The following is a 17,382-nucleotide window of genomic DNA, read 5'->3' as shown; positions in this document are numbered from 1 at the left end:
GACTAGCACGGGAAAATAAACTTTGGACTTAAGTCGTGTGCAAAAACTTTTTATTGAATTTTTTTCCGCTCACATATGTAGGGGAATATGAATGTTACTATGGGAGGCTCTAACATAGTAAAACGTAATACTCGCCACATTCAGTCAATCTGGGTCGATACATGAAGGTCTCGACTAGCACGGAAAAATAAACTTGGACTTAAGTCGTGTGCAACAACTTTTTATTGAATTTTTTTTCCGCTCATATATGTAGGGGAATATGAATGTTACTATGGGAGGCTTTAACATAGTAAAACGTAATACTCGCCACATTCAGTCAATCTGGGTCAATACATGAGGGTTTCGACTAGCACGGGAAAATAAACTTTGGACTTAAGTCGTGTGCAAAAACTTTTTATTGAATTTTTTTTTCCGCTCATATATGTAGGGGAATATGAATGTTACTATTGAAGGCTCTAACATAGTAAAACGTAATACTCGCCACATTCAGTCAATCTGGGTCGATACATGAGGGTCTCGACTAGCACGGGAAAATAAACTTTAGACTTAAGTCGTGTGCAAAAACTTTTTATTGAATTTTTCTCCGCTCATATATATGTAGGGGAATATGAATGTTACTATGGGAGGCTTTAACATAGTAAAACGAAATACTCGCCACATTCAGTCAATCTGGGTCGATACATGAGGGTCTCGACTAGCACGGGAAAATAAACTTTGGACTTAAGTCGTGTGCAAAAACTTTTTATTGATTTTTTTTCCGCTCATATATGTAGGGGAATATGAATGTTTCTATTGAAGGCTCTAACATAGTAAAACGTAATACTCGCCACATTCAGTCAATCTGGGTCGATACATGAGGGTCTCGACTAGCACGGAAAAATAAACTTTGGACTTAAGTCGTGTGCAAAAACTTTTTATTGAATTTTTTTTCCGCTCATATATATGTAGGGGAATATGAATGTTACTATGGGAGGCTTTAACATAGTAAAACGTAATACTCGCCACATTCAGTCAATCTGGGTCGATACATGAGGGTCTCGACTAGCACGGGAAAATAAACTTTGGACTTAAGTCGTGTGCAAAAACTTTTTATTGAATTTTTTTTCCGCTCACATATGTAGGGGAATATTAATGTTACTATGGGTGGCTCTAACATAGTAAAACGTAATACTCGCCACATTCAGTCAATCTGGGTCGATACATGAGGGTCTCGACTAGCACGGGAAAATAAACTTTGGACTTAAGTCGTGTGCAAAAACTTTTTATTGAATTTTTTTTTCCGCTCGCATATGTAGGGGAATATGAATGTTTCTATGGGAGGCTCTAACATAGTAAAACGTAATACTCGCCACATTCAGTCAATATGGGTCGATACATGAGGGTCTCGACTAGCACGGGAAAATAAACTTTGGACTTAAGTCGTGTGCAAAAACTTTTTATTGAATTTTTTTTCCGCTCATATATGTAGGGGAATATGAATGTTTCTATGGGAGGCTCTAACATAGTAAAACGTAATACTCGCCACATTCAGTCAATATGGGTCGATACATGAGGGTCTCGACTAGCACGGGAAAATAAACTTTGGACTTAAGTCGTGTGCAAAAACTTTTTATTGAATTTTTTTTCCGCTCATTTATTATATTTATAAAAGAAATTATCACCAACATTCAGCCACAAAAATTTTTTGGTGTTTGCTTTTAGAGGGTAGATTCACAAATTAGTAAGGTTACGTGAATTCATCACCAAGCCACTAAAATATTTTGTAGTTTGACATGTAGGTGGCGCTGTTGATAGTTCACCTATTCAACAAGCGGGCCAAATAAAATTTTAGTGGGTGAATATTTTGGTGGGTAAATTCACGCAAGTAAATCGTTATTTACGGTGGAAATCCACCGGTGTAGCACTTTGGCGTTGAAAATGGGCCAAGAATAATCATATATCCTGTTTTCAAAAATAAGTTGTCTTCCGTTAGTTCTTGGTTTGAAACAAAAAACTTGATTGAATGAGGTCTAAAATGGTTCTTGTACCGTTTTTGAGTAATACACAATTGGACAATTGCGGGACTAGCGCTTCAATCCTATTGACACTAACAGTCTCTCCTGAGCCGGGACTCGAGCCTACGACGACTGGCTTGTTAGACATCGTACCTCATGACCAGCTATTAGAGTTGTTAGTGGATTACATAATGAAATACTAGTAGTACCTAATAAATGTTTCTACATGTAAATTTTTCATACAAGTTCCGGATCTAATTCGTTTTTTAAAGATGCAAGAACGCCAAGCACAAAAAATGATCACAAATTAATGCAAAGGGTCAGTAGCCCTATTAAAGAAGTCGAGTAAACTCGACTCAACCATGCATTTAAAATAACGCGAACAATAGCTGAAACTTCTGTAAAACCTGGTAACTCATACATTAAACCGAATGAATCATGAATAAAAATGTGTGGATAGAATTGTCTCATCTTAAACAGAATAATAGTTTCAACCACTGAACACCCAATATAACGATTAGTAAGAAAGGTACATGTTTCACATTTGGTAGTAGAACGATAAAGTGTGCTATTGGGAATTGTAGGGTCATTACCGTAAGTAAAAAATGTATAAACAGAATAAAAAAAAGGCTTTTAATTACAACAAATTAATATCAAATTAATCCAATTCAATGGAATTGTCTCTTATGTAAAAAGTTGACAACGGATGTCATCTATCTTTCAACTTAACATAGAAAAGTAAGGGAATGTCAACATTCTCAAAATCACATCATTGAATCAGCTGGAGCCGAAAACAATCGTCTAAGACGGTGTTTTCTGATATCGCTGGGAATGACTCGCGATCGTTTGGTTGGTGAGAGAACAATTCCGGAATCTCCTACTGACCTGCTACGTTTGATACTGTACTCCGGCCTGGGAGAAGCTTCAGCTGAGGGCACAAGCTGATCATCATGACTATCATCACAATGTTCCGTTTCACTGTCATTTAATAAATCAAAGGCTATCATGCCAGGTTTTAGACGACTTTGCAATGAAATTCCGATTTCTGATAGATTCAATACAGGGTCTTGTATATCTGCAACCGTGAGTCTGGATTTTTGAACTTCCTCCTTTGCCAAAACCAGTTCACTTAGAATCAGAAAAAACAATTCACGAAGATCGCCCTGCGACATGGAAGACTCGGAACGCGGAATAGTTTCCAAATGTAATGGTATAACTGGCAGTTTGTGACTGACCGTAAGTGGTGCAATTACGTATTGAGCCATATCTTCAAAACTGAGATTGCCTGCGGCAGCACAATTCGGAACATCTAATAGAAAATCATCACCTTCAGTCAAATCTCCAAACTCCAGAGAATCCAATCGATATTGATTGAATGGCGGATTAAGATACTGCGCTACCTCATAGTTCATAAATTCGTAATGTTCTAGATTATTAATTACATCAGTAAAGAACACGGCTCGCAAATCTTGAACGGACATTTCTATATCTGGGTTTACGGCGCAAAATTCTTCCCAAAAAGGCAACTGTCGAACTGATACAATTCCTGAAACACGGTAGACGTAAACAATCATTCGATGCGATAGGCTTTGTTCGTCATCTGTGTAGAACGTTGTGGAGGCAGCATCTAATCCAGCAGATTCTATGAGTAAATTGTTATAAATGGGAAAATTACTCATCGGCGTTTTGAAAAGTAATTTTATCATCATAAAATGCTTACCTATTTCAGAAACATTCATGTTTTATCGAGCTTTGTCGGACGAAAATCACTTACTGACTCAAGAGCGGAAAAATACCAAGTTCAAACAGTTTTAAGGTTTTAATCAATATCAGACATCGACGCTTATTTGTTGGATCGTTTTGATCGCACCACCATTAACGAAAATGGCGCGCTAAAATCCAGTCTGCACTGAACAAATCCTTCTATCCAGTTCAAAGACGGTTGTGCGCAGAGATGCCAGTTGTTTTTGAAAAATATTTGCAACTGCTCGAAAAACCGGAAAAACGGCTTGAAATCTTAAAAATATCTATCCGCGATTCGAAAAAATGTTGCTCGCGTATGCAAAAGTCTGCACACATTTTGAGACAATTCGCGTTTTTCAGACAAATCTGCATATCTGTGGTTGAAATCCGAGCAGAAATGTCTTTGAAGAGAAGACAACGGGGTCCTAAAGTTTTAAACGGTTTGCTGATTTTTATATATCAGCTGGAAGAGTGCAATTTTCTGAGCAAAACGTGATTTTTTAAAAATGTTTATCGTTTTCCTTCGATTTTTAAATGAAGAATGAAAAACTGCTCGAAATGCCTTAATTGACAGTTCTCTCGTATCAAGCTTTATACGAGCCATAATGGCGGACGCTATAATGCAAAGTTCGTAATAAATTACCCACCCCTTCGACAACTCTGCTCACGTCAGTTTAAAGTCTTCATATAGTTTATCAAAAAAGAAATTTATCTGGCAGCATTTTCGTTGCCAATTCAGCAGAAATCCCTAAACTGACGTAAGCAGAGAGGTTCACATATTACGAACACACATTATAGCGACCGCCATTATGGTGCGTGAAAAGCTGGGCGAAACGTCATCTAAGACCTTTCGAGCAGTTTTTTTATTCTTCATTTAAAAATCGAAGGAAAACGATAAACGTTTTTGAAAATCACGTTTTGCTCAGAAAACGCGGCTTTTTCAAATGATATATAAAAGCTGGTATAGCTTTAGGATCCAATTTCTTCATTTACTATCAATGAAGAAATTTTCTTCTCTTCGAAAAAATGTGTGCTCGGAATTCAGCCACTGATATCCTTGATGCACAAGTCGAAAGGAAGAACTGTCAAATGAATTTCAAAACCTATCAAAAGAAAAATCAGATAACTTGCCTTATTTCTGGATACATCTACAGTCCGGTCTTTTCTTTTCTCCATTTAAATATTTGCCAGCACACAAAAAACGAAAATGATGTTTGTTATGGAAACCCAAAACTAAAAAAAATCAAAGATTGCTATGTTCTTGACGTCGAACGAAAAATAGAAACGTTCTTATTCCATTTGACATATCGAACCAGGCCTTTGAAAAGACGCCATCTTTTCGTGACCGAGAAATAACAAGCAACATTATGGAACCACGGTGGCTTCGAAATGGAAATGGAGCAAACAAAAATGTCACATACAACCCAGTCAAAAGCATGGCGTGTCTAAATTTAGCGTGTCTGAAATTTAGTAAACTTTCACTGAATTTTGTCACGCTGAAACTTCAGTTATCCATCCAGCAATGAAAAACTACTGAACGTTTCAGCAATGTGAAATGTCATTCTGTTTGACGGGACTTTATTGAATTTTCAGCAATATGAAATGTCATCCATGTTTTCCAGTATTTTTCAAAGCGTTGCCAAACATTCAGCAATGTCGGCCGCCGCATATTTTGGCAGTACTATGCTGATAGAATTCAGCAAAGGTCCGTCAGATTACTGGAATGTCAGTTGAGTGGGAATTCTTTATATGGGTTTGAAAACACGTTTAAAATTGTTTTTTTTTCTCTCTGGCCGAAGAACATTTGCCAATGCCCTCTACCGTACAGTGAACTGAAAATACGAGAATAATTAACTATTCTATACTCACCAAGCAGATTCTCCATGACGAAACGGCCGACTTTTAGGTTCTGAAGCACTTCCTCGAGTTCAGGACCCAAATAAACAAATAAATTTTTTCTCGATAAATCTACGCGCATAAAACAAATTGACAAGAAACTATTTTTTCTATATTTTGACATCCGCAGTACGAAGCAGTCGATGACAGATACCGAATATTTGGCAAAGGAGTTGCTGAATTTTCAGTACACTGTTAGATTGCTGAAGTTTCAGTATATGGTTTTTATTGTTGAATTTCAGTAAAGATTACTGAAATTGGCTTACGGGAATGTGGTGTTATACCACTTTAGTCAGCAAGAATCTTCACTTCTTTGAAATAGGAAGAAATAGCGTGCTGTCATACCCCCAGTTCAAACTTTCGCACACTTTCGCATCAGCACTCTGCCAAATAAAACTACGACTGACAGCAAAAGAGAACTGTACTGACAGCATGCTGGCTTTTGCCGTCTGAAACGTCACAACGCCAAAACATTATCGCCGGGTTCGGTTGCTTTACGAAGTGCCACGCCATTCTAAATACATTTTTTCTTGCCGTCGTTTATACTCTGAACGCCGGTTTCTGTTGGTAAGCAAGTTTTATCACAGATACAAATTTTGTCTGGGTTTTCTAAGTAATTTTGTTTTTTTAGATAAGTGGTAAGCAGAAAGATGAAGTTCTAAAGTACTTTGGATACCGAATTTTCTATTGTGTAAGTGCGTGGCTGACAAAAGCGGCAGTTTTCTATACGTTTGTGATTTATTATTAATGCGGGAAAACGAGGCAGAATCAGCCTCATTCTAGTCAAAGCAATAAGCATTACTTCTTAAAAAAGTTTTTGCATTCGCTAAAATGGAGCACGTATCGAAACTCCGAATGAATCTGGAGAAACAGGAGAGTTTAGTTAAGTTGGGAATTCTGACAACGGCTGCCATTCTGTGTAAGTTCTCGAATGTTATTTCCTTATTTCACTTGCCTTTCTTTCACTTAGGATGTTAATCTTACAGCATTTTCAACGAGACTTTTTTCGGTGCTTCGATTCGAGAGTGTCATTCATGAATTCGATCCTTACTTCAACTACCGAACGACCAAGTTTTTAGCCGAACAGGGCTTTTACAATTTCCACAATTGGTTTGACGAGCGGGCGTGGTATCCGCTAGGACGTATCATAGGTGGAACAATCTACCCTGGATTGATGGTTACATCGGCTACGCTTTATCGTATCATGTGGCTGTTGAACATCACAGTAGATATCCGAAATGTGTGTGTGTTTCTGGCCCCGTTTTTCTCTTCACTCACGACCATTGTGACGTACCTGCTGACGAAGGAGATTTACAGTACTGGTGCCGGTTTGGTAGCGGCTGCCATGATTTCAATCGTCCCTGGGTATATTTCGCGTTCCGTCGCGGGATCGTACGATAACGAAGGAATCGCCATCTTCTGCATGTTGCTTACGTATTATATGTGGATTAAAGCAGTCAAAACAGGTGCTATTTTTTGGGCAACTCTCGCAGCATTGGCGTATTTCTACATGGTATCCTCCTGGGGAGGTTACGTATTCCTCATCAACCTGATCCCGCTTCACGTTCTCGCTCTGATGGCAACTGGACGGTTCACACATCGGGTTTACATCGCATATAGCACTCTCTACACAATCGGAACCATATTGTCAATGCAGATTTCGTTTGTTGGATTCCAACCTGTACAGAGTTCGGAACATATGCTCGCTTTTGGTGTATTTGGACTGTGTCAACTACACGCTTTCGTAGATTACGTTCGATCGCGCGTTTCTAAGGAACACTTTGATATATTGTTCAATGCGCTGGTAGTTTCGATAGCATCCATAACTGCTCTGCTAAGTTTGATTCTTACTCTGACCGGTAAAATTTCCCCATGGACCGGACGGTTCTATTCTCTACTAGATCCATCCTACGCTAAGAATCACATTCCAATCATCGCATCCGTCTCGGAACACCAACCGACCTCGTGGTCTTCGTTTTACTTTGATCTGCAGATTCTCGTCTTTCTGTTCCCGGCAGGGCTATACTTTTGCTTTTCAAAGTTGTCCGATGCAAACATCTTCATTATTCTTTACGGCGTTACCTCGATCTACTTTGCGGTAAGTGTTGGTATATTTTGTAAAAAAAAAATCCAAATAGTTTTCTATTCACAGGGTGTTATGGTTCGCCTTATGCTCGTTCTGGCGCCGGTTATGTGTGTACTGTCTGGTATTGCTATCTCCCATTTGTTAACGAAATATATTCGAAATGTGGACACCGGCGGCAGTGGAAGTAGCACTGGTGGTAAGGCTTCCGATACGAAAAAAGCTAAGAAGTACGAACAGCAATCCCCAATGAAGAGTGAAATTGCCATCGCTTTCGTGGTGATCATAACGTTGTTGCTAATAACCTACACTTTTCACTGCACCTGGGTCACCTCGGAAGCATATAGCTCACCGAGTATCGTGCTCAGTGCCCGATCACATGATGGCGGGCGAATTATTTTTGATGATTTTCGTGAAGCGTATTACTGGTTGAAAATGAACACGCCAGAGGTAAGTGAAATAACAGATAAGAAACTGCAAGTGTATTAGAACAACATAACAGCTATGATGAACGATAGTTTAAGTTTGAAAGACAGGTTTACTGTAATCAGCGAAATGATAGAACGCAGCTTCCGGTTGAGTTTCTTGTTAATTCCCGGGTGCTGGCGATCGTCATTCTCGCAGCACAGTTTAGCCAGCAAATGTCTTCATGATCAATAGCACTTTGATCGCTGAGCGTTATTGTTGAACAATAGTGCACTGTTGCTGCAAGCTTGTAATTGCAAATCCAAATCTAAAGATATTTGCTTTCGAGTCATTCCAAGTTACTTCGTGAGTCCATCCGGTTGTTTGATTTGGATAGTAATGTTACTTTATGACATTAGCTCATCTTTTGAAATCGTGTTAATGTTGTAAAATCGGTTCGGTTGAATGGTGTCAACCAAACGCACCATTTTTTCAACACATTTAATCATGAATCGTGAAAAGTAATCGTGAATCACGGTTCGTGGTCATGCATAATATACTATCAAACTGTTGGAAATCACTCCTAAAACAATTACTCATTTATATCGCAATAACACATGCGATAATTTTCGTTATTCATTGTGTTTTAATTTTTTGTTTAAACTCGATAAACCATTGTCGTGCAGTACACAGAGCACTATACTTTATTTGAAAGGTACTAACAAAATGTAAGATGAAATCACCCTAAATATCAAACGTTTCTCCTGCAGGATGCCCGGGTCATGTCGTGGTGGGATTATGGTTATCAAATAACGGCAATGGCGAACCGAACAATCCTCGTAGATAACAACACATGGAACAACACTCACATCTCTCGTGTAGGACAAGCTATGGCTTCCACCGAGGATAAGGCTTACGAAATAATGAAGGAACTGGATGTGGATTACGTGCTCGTAATTTTCGGAGGGCTGACGGGTTACTCGTCTGATGGTGTGTCATTTTTAAACTACCGTTGTAACATTTTTACAATTTTACTTTCGCATTATGTGATTAGATATCAACAAGTTCCTGTGGATGGTTCGCATTGGAGGTAGCACCGATCGTGGTGCGCACATCAAGGAAACCGATTATTATGCATCGAGCGGAGATTTCCGTATCGACAAGGAGGGGTCACCTACGTTGCTGAACTGTTTGATGTACAAGATGTGCTACTATCGATTCGGACAGGTTTACACTGAAGGTGGAAAGGCACCAGGCTACGATCGCGTACGTGGGGCCGAGATAGGAAACAAAGACTTCGAACTAGATGTGCTAGAGGAAGCTTACACCACGGAGCATTGGTTGGTAAGAATTTACAAAGTAAAGGACTTGAGTAATAGGGGCGTATAGACAGCAAAGCTAGGGTTTACTTTTTGTCCAGTTTTTAGAGACATCTTGTTCCTATCTCGATCTGGCGTTAGAATTTTCCATTCGTACTCGAAATTATTACTTATTCACCGTTATAATTTTTTTGCTCAACAAATAAAAACAACATTTACAAAGCAGAATAGTTGCAATCGCATAAAGCTTAGTTATTTTATAAGCAGCAATACGAGAATTGGACGAATTTGTTAATATGCAACCAAACCTGCCACGATAAAAAATCTACAGTTCAGGCTAGTTACAAAACTTACTACGCAACAAAACGACTGCAGCATAACAAACGTGCATTTAAATGTAGCAAAGTGTTGAGCTTTAACAGATTCATGAAATCCATAATTATAAAACTCAGGCTCAGTAAAAAAAATCTGTCACAACGAAAAAGTCCACCTATGCATTTTGTAACGGATATCACAGCCATGGGATACATTTTTTAGTCAGTGCCAGTTTGTTTGGCCAATTGCTACAGACTACGAAATTTTTGGATTATGAGCCGATAACAATAGAAAACAAGGCTCAAGCAACTTTCGTACAGTCAGGTTTTTACGCGGGTTGCTTTTTGCAATACCACAAAAACCGTACAAGATATCAAACTCATTCCAACCACGTTTTCCGTTTCAGGACAAAAGTAATCATAGATCAGTTTCAAAAAATCACAATTTTGGTGCAAATACTAAAAAATTATAATATTGCATTTTGATCTTAAGACTGAGCACTATCATAATCAGTCAAAGTTCAAACGTTACTTACTTTACCAAACAGTCCCAAGCCGTTGTGTGGCCTTTGCTGTACGTAAGAGTCGTCTCCATTCCTCCCTTTTATGTACTTCGTTTTTGATGCATTGATGACCAGTCCAATCCGTTTGGCTTCGGCCTTTAGTCCGATGTACGTATCCTCCATCTTCACAAAGGTCCGAGCCACAATGTCGATATCGTCGGCGAAGTCAAACAGTTGAACCAACTTTTGGAATATCGTGCCACTCGTGTTAATACCCGCTCTGCCAGGGCCATGTTAAACAGTAGTGCCCCACGAACTGCTTCGCAAATGGTGATAGTCGACGGCAGAGTATTCAGGAGAGTACCTTGCAGGCGGCGTTCAGCAGAGTGATTTTCCGGTAATTGCAGCACTCCAGCTTGTCGCCATTGTTGTAGATGGGACACACAATACCTTCCATGCACTCCTCCGGAACTTATTCTTCCTCTCAAATCTTGACAAAGACCCAATGCACGGCTCTAGCCAGTGTTGCTCCATCGTATTTTAACAGCTTGCTGGGAAGTTGGGCCACTCCAGCAGCTCTATTGTTTTCCAGCCGACCAATTTCCTCCTCCACCTCAAGGAGATTGGGAGCTGGAATCCTGTTGTCCTCTGGTCGTGCACCAGGATCAGTAGCCATAGCGTCCTCGTGCTCTACTGCATCGCCGTTCAGATGAACATGGAAGTGCTGCTTTTACCTTTCGATCACCTGACACTCGTCCGTACAAAGGTTGCCGTCCAAGCTACCGCACATACCGTAGCCTTTACGAGAGCTGTTCAGCTTGTCGCAGAACTTCCGAGTGTCGTTAACTTGGTACAGCTCTTCCATCGCTATGCGATCTCGGTCGTCTAGCTGGCGCTCTTTCTTTCAGATGACTGAATTTTCCGTACCCTTCGGTATCATCCCACGTTCGCCTTCGCACTGTGTTGCAGCATTCTCGCTTGTGATGTGTTCTTTTTCTCACTAACTGTTTGCATTCGCCGTCAAACCAGTCATTTCTATGATTTGAAGCTCTTGTACCTAGTAGCGCTACAGTAGTGGTACCTACGGTGGATTGGATGTTCCTCCAACCATCTCCAAAAGTAGCTGCGCCAACCGCTCTGCCGTGGGTAACGCTACCTCCAGCTGCTGCGCGTATTCCTGTGCAACCCTGGGGTCCCGCAGTTGCTCAATTGCTCAGTCGCGGTCGCGGCGTTCGACTTCGGAAGGTGTTGTACACTGTTGAGAGCTTTGAGTGCACGCACACAACTACTAGGCAGTAGTCCGAATCTATATTCGCACAGCGGAAGGTGCAAACGTTAATGATGTCGGAGAACCTGCCGTCGATTAGAACGTAGTCGAATTGTAGTGTTGGTGAGGTGATCTCCAGGAGATTTTGTGGATATCTTTGCGAGGGACGACGGTACTTCGGACTACCATACCACGGGAGGCTGCAAAGTTCACGCACCGATGGCCGTTACCGATTAGACACGGCTGACCCGATTGCCGGTCTGTACATTGCCTCCCGTCCTACCTGAGCATTCATTGGTTTGCTTTTGTAATTGAGAGCAAAAGTCCATATAAATTTGAAGCTACTTGTCAAGAAAAGGTAAATATTCTTACAGCTTACTTACTGATTGCATGACAGCGCTCCAGACAGTGTTGTTGCGTTTTTTGTGGCGATGAAGCTGGGTTTTTAGTATTCTTGTTCACATAAAAAAATTGAATATTGTGTGTAAAAATTGGAATCAAAATACACTAAGGTCGCTTTTCAAGCGTTTTTTTTTAGGTAATAACAGGCCAGAGGAGTCCAACCAGATGCCCTATTGTGAAAAGGGTAGTGTCGCGGGGAGTAGTGGTTCAAATCGCCAAGGGCAACCCGCTGCTCATGGTGATAGAGGACCACAAACCAAAAAACCCAGTGTAAACTACCAAAAGCGGTCTATTCAAGACCGCCTTCAGCAGAATGAACATGCTTCAACATGAAGGGGAGTTTAAACAATATATATATATATATATATATATATATATATATATATATATATATATATATATATATATATATATATATATATATATATATATATATATATATATATATATATATATATATATATATATATATATATATATATATATATATATATATATATATATATATATATATATATATATATATATATATATATATATATACCAAAACCAAAACCAAAAAACCCAGCTACCAAAAGCGGTCTATTCAAGACCGCCTTCAGCAGAATGAACATGCTTCAACATGAAGGGGAGTTTAAACTATATATATATATATAATTATATATATATATATATATATATATATATATATATATATATATATATATATATATAAATATATATATATATATATATATATATATATATATATATATATATATATATATATATATATATATATATATATATATATATATATATATATATATATATATATATATATATATATATAATAAAAGAAAATAATAATAATAATTAAAAAAAAATAATGAATGTTGTTAAATTTATTCAGATAAATCTCCACCATGCGAAGGGTGCTTCAGCGGTGCTCAGCAGAAGATTTTTCAAAGAAAATCTTGACGTGGGTTTAATTCAGGAGCCCTGGGTTAATAATGGGAGAGTACTGGGTTGCTCTCTGCCTAACTGCAATCTTCTGTACGATAGCAGCGAGTCTAGACCTAGGACAGCAATTCTAGTAAACAAAAAGACTAAGTTTGTCCCAATTACCGAGTTCATAAGTAAAGACATAGTTGCGGTCATGGTGGAGGTGCCAACGACCCGAGGAAAAACAGAAGTATGCATTGCTTCAGCTTATTTTCCTGGAGACACTGATGACACTCCTCCTCCACTGATTGAAAAATTTATAATAGGGTGTGATGCAAATGCCCATCACACACTGTGGGGTAGCTCAGATATCAATAAAAGAGGCGAAAATTTGCTGAACTACATTTCGTCCAACAATATTGACATATGTAATAGAGCAAATTCGCCCACATTTATAAATTCTAACCGGAAAGAGGTTCTTGATCTCTCGATCTGCAGTGACCTTTTATCAAGAAAGATTGTGAACTGGCACGTTTCTGATGAAGAATCACTGTCGGACCACAAACATATCAGGTTTAATTATAAAACCGAACCATTAATTACTGAAAACTACAGAAACCCAAGGAAAACAAACTGGGATCTGTACCGATTCTATTTAAAGAACCACAATACAATTGAAGATACCCCAATAAAAACTTGTTCACAACTAGATAATGCCTCTAATGAATTCATTGATAAAATGACTTCATCATATCAAGCTAGTTGTCCTGTTCAACATAGATCATCAAGCAGAGATGTTCCTTGGTGGAATGAGAACCTAGCAGAATTGAGGAAAAAATCTAGACAATTGTTCAATCGAGCAAAAGTCACTTTAGACTGGGATCACTACAAAAAAGCCCTGATTGCATACAACAGAGAATTGAGGCGTGCCAAAAGACAGGACTGGAGACGGGTCTGCGAAGAGATCAATAACGCTCCAACAGCTGCGAGGCTGCACAAAATTCTTTCAAAAGATCATTCAAATGGTCTTGGCAATCTAAGAAAAGAAGACGGCAGCTTTACAGTTGATTCCGCTGAAACTCTGGAAGTAATGATGAGAACTCATTTTCCAGGGTCAACACCCATATCCGGTGAAGTACAGGACTTAGAAGAGGCAGGACTTTTATGGTCAACTGAAGTCTATCTTAAAGCCTGTGAAATCTTCACGCCTGGTAGGGTTGAATGGGCATTGAGTTCTTTTCATCCTTACAAATCTGCTGGAAAAGATGAAATCTTCTCCAACAGGGAAAAGAAGCTCTTATTCCCCAGTTAACTGAGCTCTTCAGAGCCAGTGTTACCATGAGTTACATACCAAAAGCCTGGAGAAAGGTTCGAGTTGTCTTTATTCCTAAAGTGGGGAAAAGAGACAAAACGACTCCCAAAGCCTTTAGGCCCATCAGTCTCTCCTCTGTTCTATTAAAGACAATGGAAAAAATTTTGGACGACTTTATCAAGTCAACAGTCTTGGTGAAGTTTCCATTGAGCGAAAACCAATTTGCTTACCAATCAGGTAAATCTACAATAACAGCGCTACAAGCGTTAGTTAACAAAATTGAGAAGTCCTTTCAAGCCAAAGAAATAGCTCTGGTTACTTTTCTTGATATAGAGGGGCATTCGATAATGCATCCTATAGCTCAATGCGGTCCGCAATGGAAGCGAGGGGCCTGGATAACTGTATTATTGAATGGACAATGGCGATGCTAAGAGATCGAGAAATTTCTGCTGATCTTGGAGGTGCGCAGCTAAATATCAGATCTAATAAGGGATGTCCCCAGGGATGAGTACTTTCACCCTTATTGTGGTCCTTAGTTGTAGACGAACTCCTTAAAAGGCTATCAGAACTAGGATATGAAGTAATTGGATACGCAGACGATGTAGCCATAATAGTTCGTGGGAGGTTCGATGACACGATCTCTAATCGGCTACAAACTGCGCTCAAATCTACTTTAAAATGGTGTAGAGAAGAGGGTTTGAATGTTAATCCCTCCAAAACTGTTATAGTACCTTTTACCAAAAGAAAAAAAATAAATTTAAAACGGCCTATTCTAGATGGTGTTCAAATTCAGTTTGCAGAAGAAGTTAAATACCTCGGAGTAACTTTAGACAATAAACTGAATTGGAATTCTCATCTAGACAAGGCTATCTCTAAGGGTACAAATGCCCGTTGGGTTTGTAGCAGAGCCGTGAGAAAAACATGGGGACTACGACCAAAAACAGTCCATTGGATTTATTCGGCAATTGTTCGTCCGAAGGTTACATACGCTTCACTTATATGGTGGCCTAAAATTAATGAGGTAACCGCTCAAGCGAAGCTTGGTAAACTGCAGAGGCTTGCCTGTATATCAATAACTGGGGCAATGAAAAGCACACCATCAGTTGCTTTGGAAGCCCTCCTTTGTATGCTACCTTTGCACAAATATGTAAAGCAGCAGGCTGCAAAAAGTGCTCTGACATTTAAACGTTATAATGAGATCTCAGATGGTGACCTTGTGGGACACTTACGAATCCTTAAGGAATTCAGACAGAATTCTGGTGTTAAAACAATAGAAGATTGGTTGACAACGAAGACAAACTATGACACCCCCTTCAAAGTAGTTAAATCAAGCCGCTATGAATGGGAGTCAGGAGGGCCGAGTCTGCGTCCAGGTTCTGTTGTGTTTTACACCGATGGATCAAAAATGGGTGAAAATACTGGAGCCGGGGTGTTTGGCCCTGGAATCAGTAGAGCTATACCAATGGGCCGCAGTCCAACGGTATTTCAAGCAGAAATTCATGCTATTTTTGAATGTGTGGATATCTGTTAAAAAAGAAATTACAGATTTGCGAAAATCTGCATATTTTCTGACAGCCAAGCAGCTTTAAATGCACTTAAAGTTTTCACATGTAAATCGAGGCTAGTGTGGGAATGCCTTCTTTCTTTGGGACAATTGGCCAGTAGGAACGAAGTTACTCTTTACTGGGTGCCTGGCCATTGCGGCTTTGAAGGAAATGAAAAAGCCGACAGCCTAGCGAGAGAAGGCTCAGCATCAAATTTTATTGGTCCGGAACCATTCTGCGGAGTCCCAGAATGCGCTCTGAGGACTGAATTTAGAACTTGGGAAATGTCCACGGTAGAATCAAGCTGGAACGCCACGGATACATCCAGACAAGCTAGAAGATTTATCGCACCGAGTGCTGTGAAAGCTCGGATCTTACTAAATCTGAATAAAAAAGATCTTCGGGTACTAACGGGTCTGTTGACCGGTCACTGCCCGAGTAGGTATCACCTAAACAAAATTGGAAAAACTCGATCTACAGAATGTCGTTTTTGCCAATTTGAAACCGAAACTGCTGAACATATACTCTGCATCTGTGGAGCCTTGTTCAATCAAAGGATGTCAATATTTGGAAAAGGGCTACTAGAGCCCCATGAAATTTGGCATTGTGATCCTGGTTAGGTATTAGACTTCATAAAACGAGTCGACCCTAACTGGGATCGGGTATTATGTCAACCAGTGTCCATCACACCTTAGTTGTGATAGGATAATCGACTAATACCAAATCAAACATGGGTCATACAACAATAGTCCTTACTAATGGACGCAGTTGTGTTTCGGCCCTACAGGGAAAAAAAAAAGGTTTTTTTACACGGATTCCGGAGTTTACGTGTTTTTTTACGCGGATTCCGGAATTTACGCGGTTAATTACGCGAATTCCGGTATTTACGCGTTTTTTACGCGGATTTCGGAATTTACGCGTTTTTTTTTCTTACGCGGATTCCGTAATTTCTTCACTCGGTTTCCGGAATTTACGAGTTTTTTCGCGCGGATTCCGGAATTTACGCGGTATTTTTACCCGGTTTCTTTTTACGCGCCACGTATCCCCCGCGTAAAAAGCGACTTTAGTGTACGTAAATGTACGTAACGACAGGTTTTGCCCCAGTTGTACTGCATAAATATTGCCGTATCGATGTTTCATCGATATCGGTGCTTGTTTTATTATTTTGAAAATAAGGTGAACGTCTGTTCTCTGTGGTGTTACGTCTATTAGTCTGTGGCTTCAGTTTCGGAAAGCACCGTAGCCAAAATGTTTAATGGCTCTGCTAAGCTTAGTGCGAAGCGACGCGTTTTCAAATATGCTCGTATAGTGGTGGGCAAGGCGGCTCTTTTCCAAGAGCGGCTCTGAGCCGCTCACTCACCGTCCCGGTTCACACACAACGGTTTACGTGCGTTGACAGTTGTTGTTGTTTCGGTAAACATCGGTTTCGGGCGAACCGTCAGTGTTGGTGCACTCAATTAACCGTGCCAAATTTTAAATTTTTAAATTTTTCCTCATCAGTAAAAACATAACTTTGATGGCCCTGACTTTTACAGTCAACGATTTTGCGGAATGAAATGTCACACGATCCAAGCGAAATTTTGGTGGAGGAACGGTTATGGTATTGGGAGGATTTTTTTATGACGCGGAGCTTCCTATTTGCTGGATCACCAAATAAATGCATTACAGCAACTACT

The 17,382-nt window shown here is 39.6% G+C and overlaps 3 protein-coding genes across 3 annotated transcripts in view; 2 read left to right on the top strand and 1 right to left on the bottom strand.

Annotated features, from left to right (window-relative positions):
- The window catches only part of LOC129730816 (40S ribosomal protein SA), a 441,656-nt gene that overhangs the window by 52,511 nt on the left and 371,763 nt on the right, over nt 1-17,382 (top strand). The gene's annotated exons all lie outside the window — the stretch shown is intronic.
- On the bottom strand, nt 2,594-3,909 carry LOC129730120 (uncharacterized). The gene is made up of 2 exons (XM_055689600.1): nt 3,715-3,909; nt 2,594-3,636 (listed from the first exon to the last, which is right to left on the bottom strand). Exons 1-2 carry the CDS (start codon nt 3,731-3,733, stop codon nt 2,759-2,761), a joined length of 897 nt encoding a protein of 298 aa, XP_055545575.1. The 5' UTR covers nt 3,734-3,909; the 3' UTR covers nt 2,594-2,758.
- LOC129728173 (dolichyl-diphosphooligosaccharide--protein glycosyltransferase subunit STT3A) lies at nt 6,079-9,924 on the top strand. Its single transcript, XM_055686860.1, has 6 exons — nt 6,079-6,200; nt 6,265-6,552; nt 6,620-7,731; nt 7,786-8,166; nt 8,892-9,111; nt 9,176-9,924. Exons 2-6 carry the CDS (start codon nt 6,465-6,467, stop codon nt 9,508-9,510), a joined length of 2,136 nt encoding a protein of 711 aa, XP_055542835.1. The 5' UTR covers nt 6,079-6,200; nt 6,265-6,464; the 3' UTR covers nt 9,511-9,924.

Source organism: Wyeomyia smithii, chromosome 1 (genome assembly GCF_029784165.1).
Source record: "Wyeomyia smithii strain HCP4-BCI-WySm-NY-G18 chromosome 1, ASM2978416v1, whole genome shotgun sequence".
In the NCBI taxonomy this organism is placed as follows: Eukaryota; Metazoa; Arthropoda; class Insecta; order Diptera; family Culicidae; genus Wyeomyia; species Wyeomyia smithii.
The sequence above is the reverse complement of the archived record's forward strand: the minus strand, read 5'-3'. Positions and strand labels throughout refer to the sequence as shown.

Bases quoted from the DNA above. Each gene is read 5' to 3' on its own strand.
- LOC129728173 (XM_055686860.1), top strand. From the start codon at position 6,465: ATGGAGCACGTATCGAAACTCCGAATGAATCTGGAGAAACAGGAGAGT. The intron at 8,167-8,891 runs GTAAGTGAAATA...TTTCTCCTGCAG, and splicing joins TGAAAATGAACACGCCAGAG to GATGCCCGGGTCATGTCGTG. The intron at 9,112-9,175 runs GTGTGTCATTTT...TTATGTGATTAG, and splicing joins GACGGGTTACTCGTCTGATG to ATATCAACAAGTTCCTGTGG.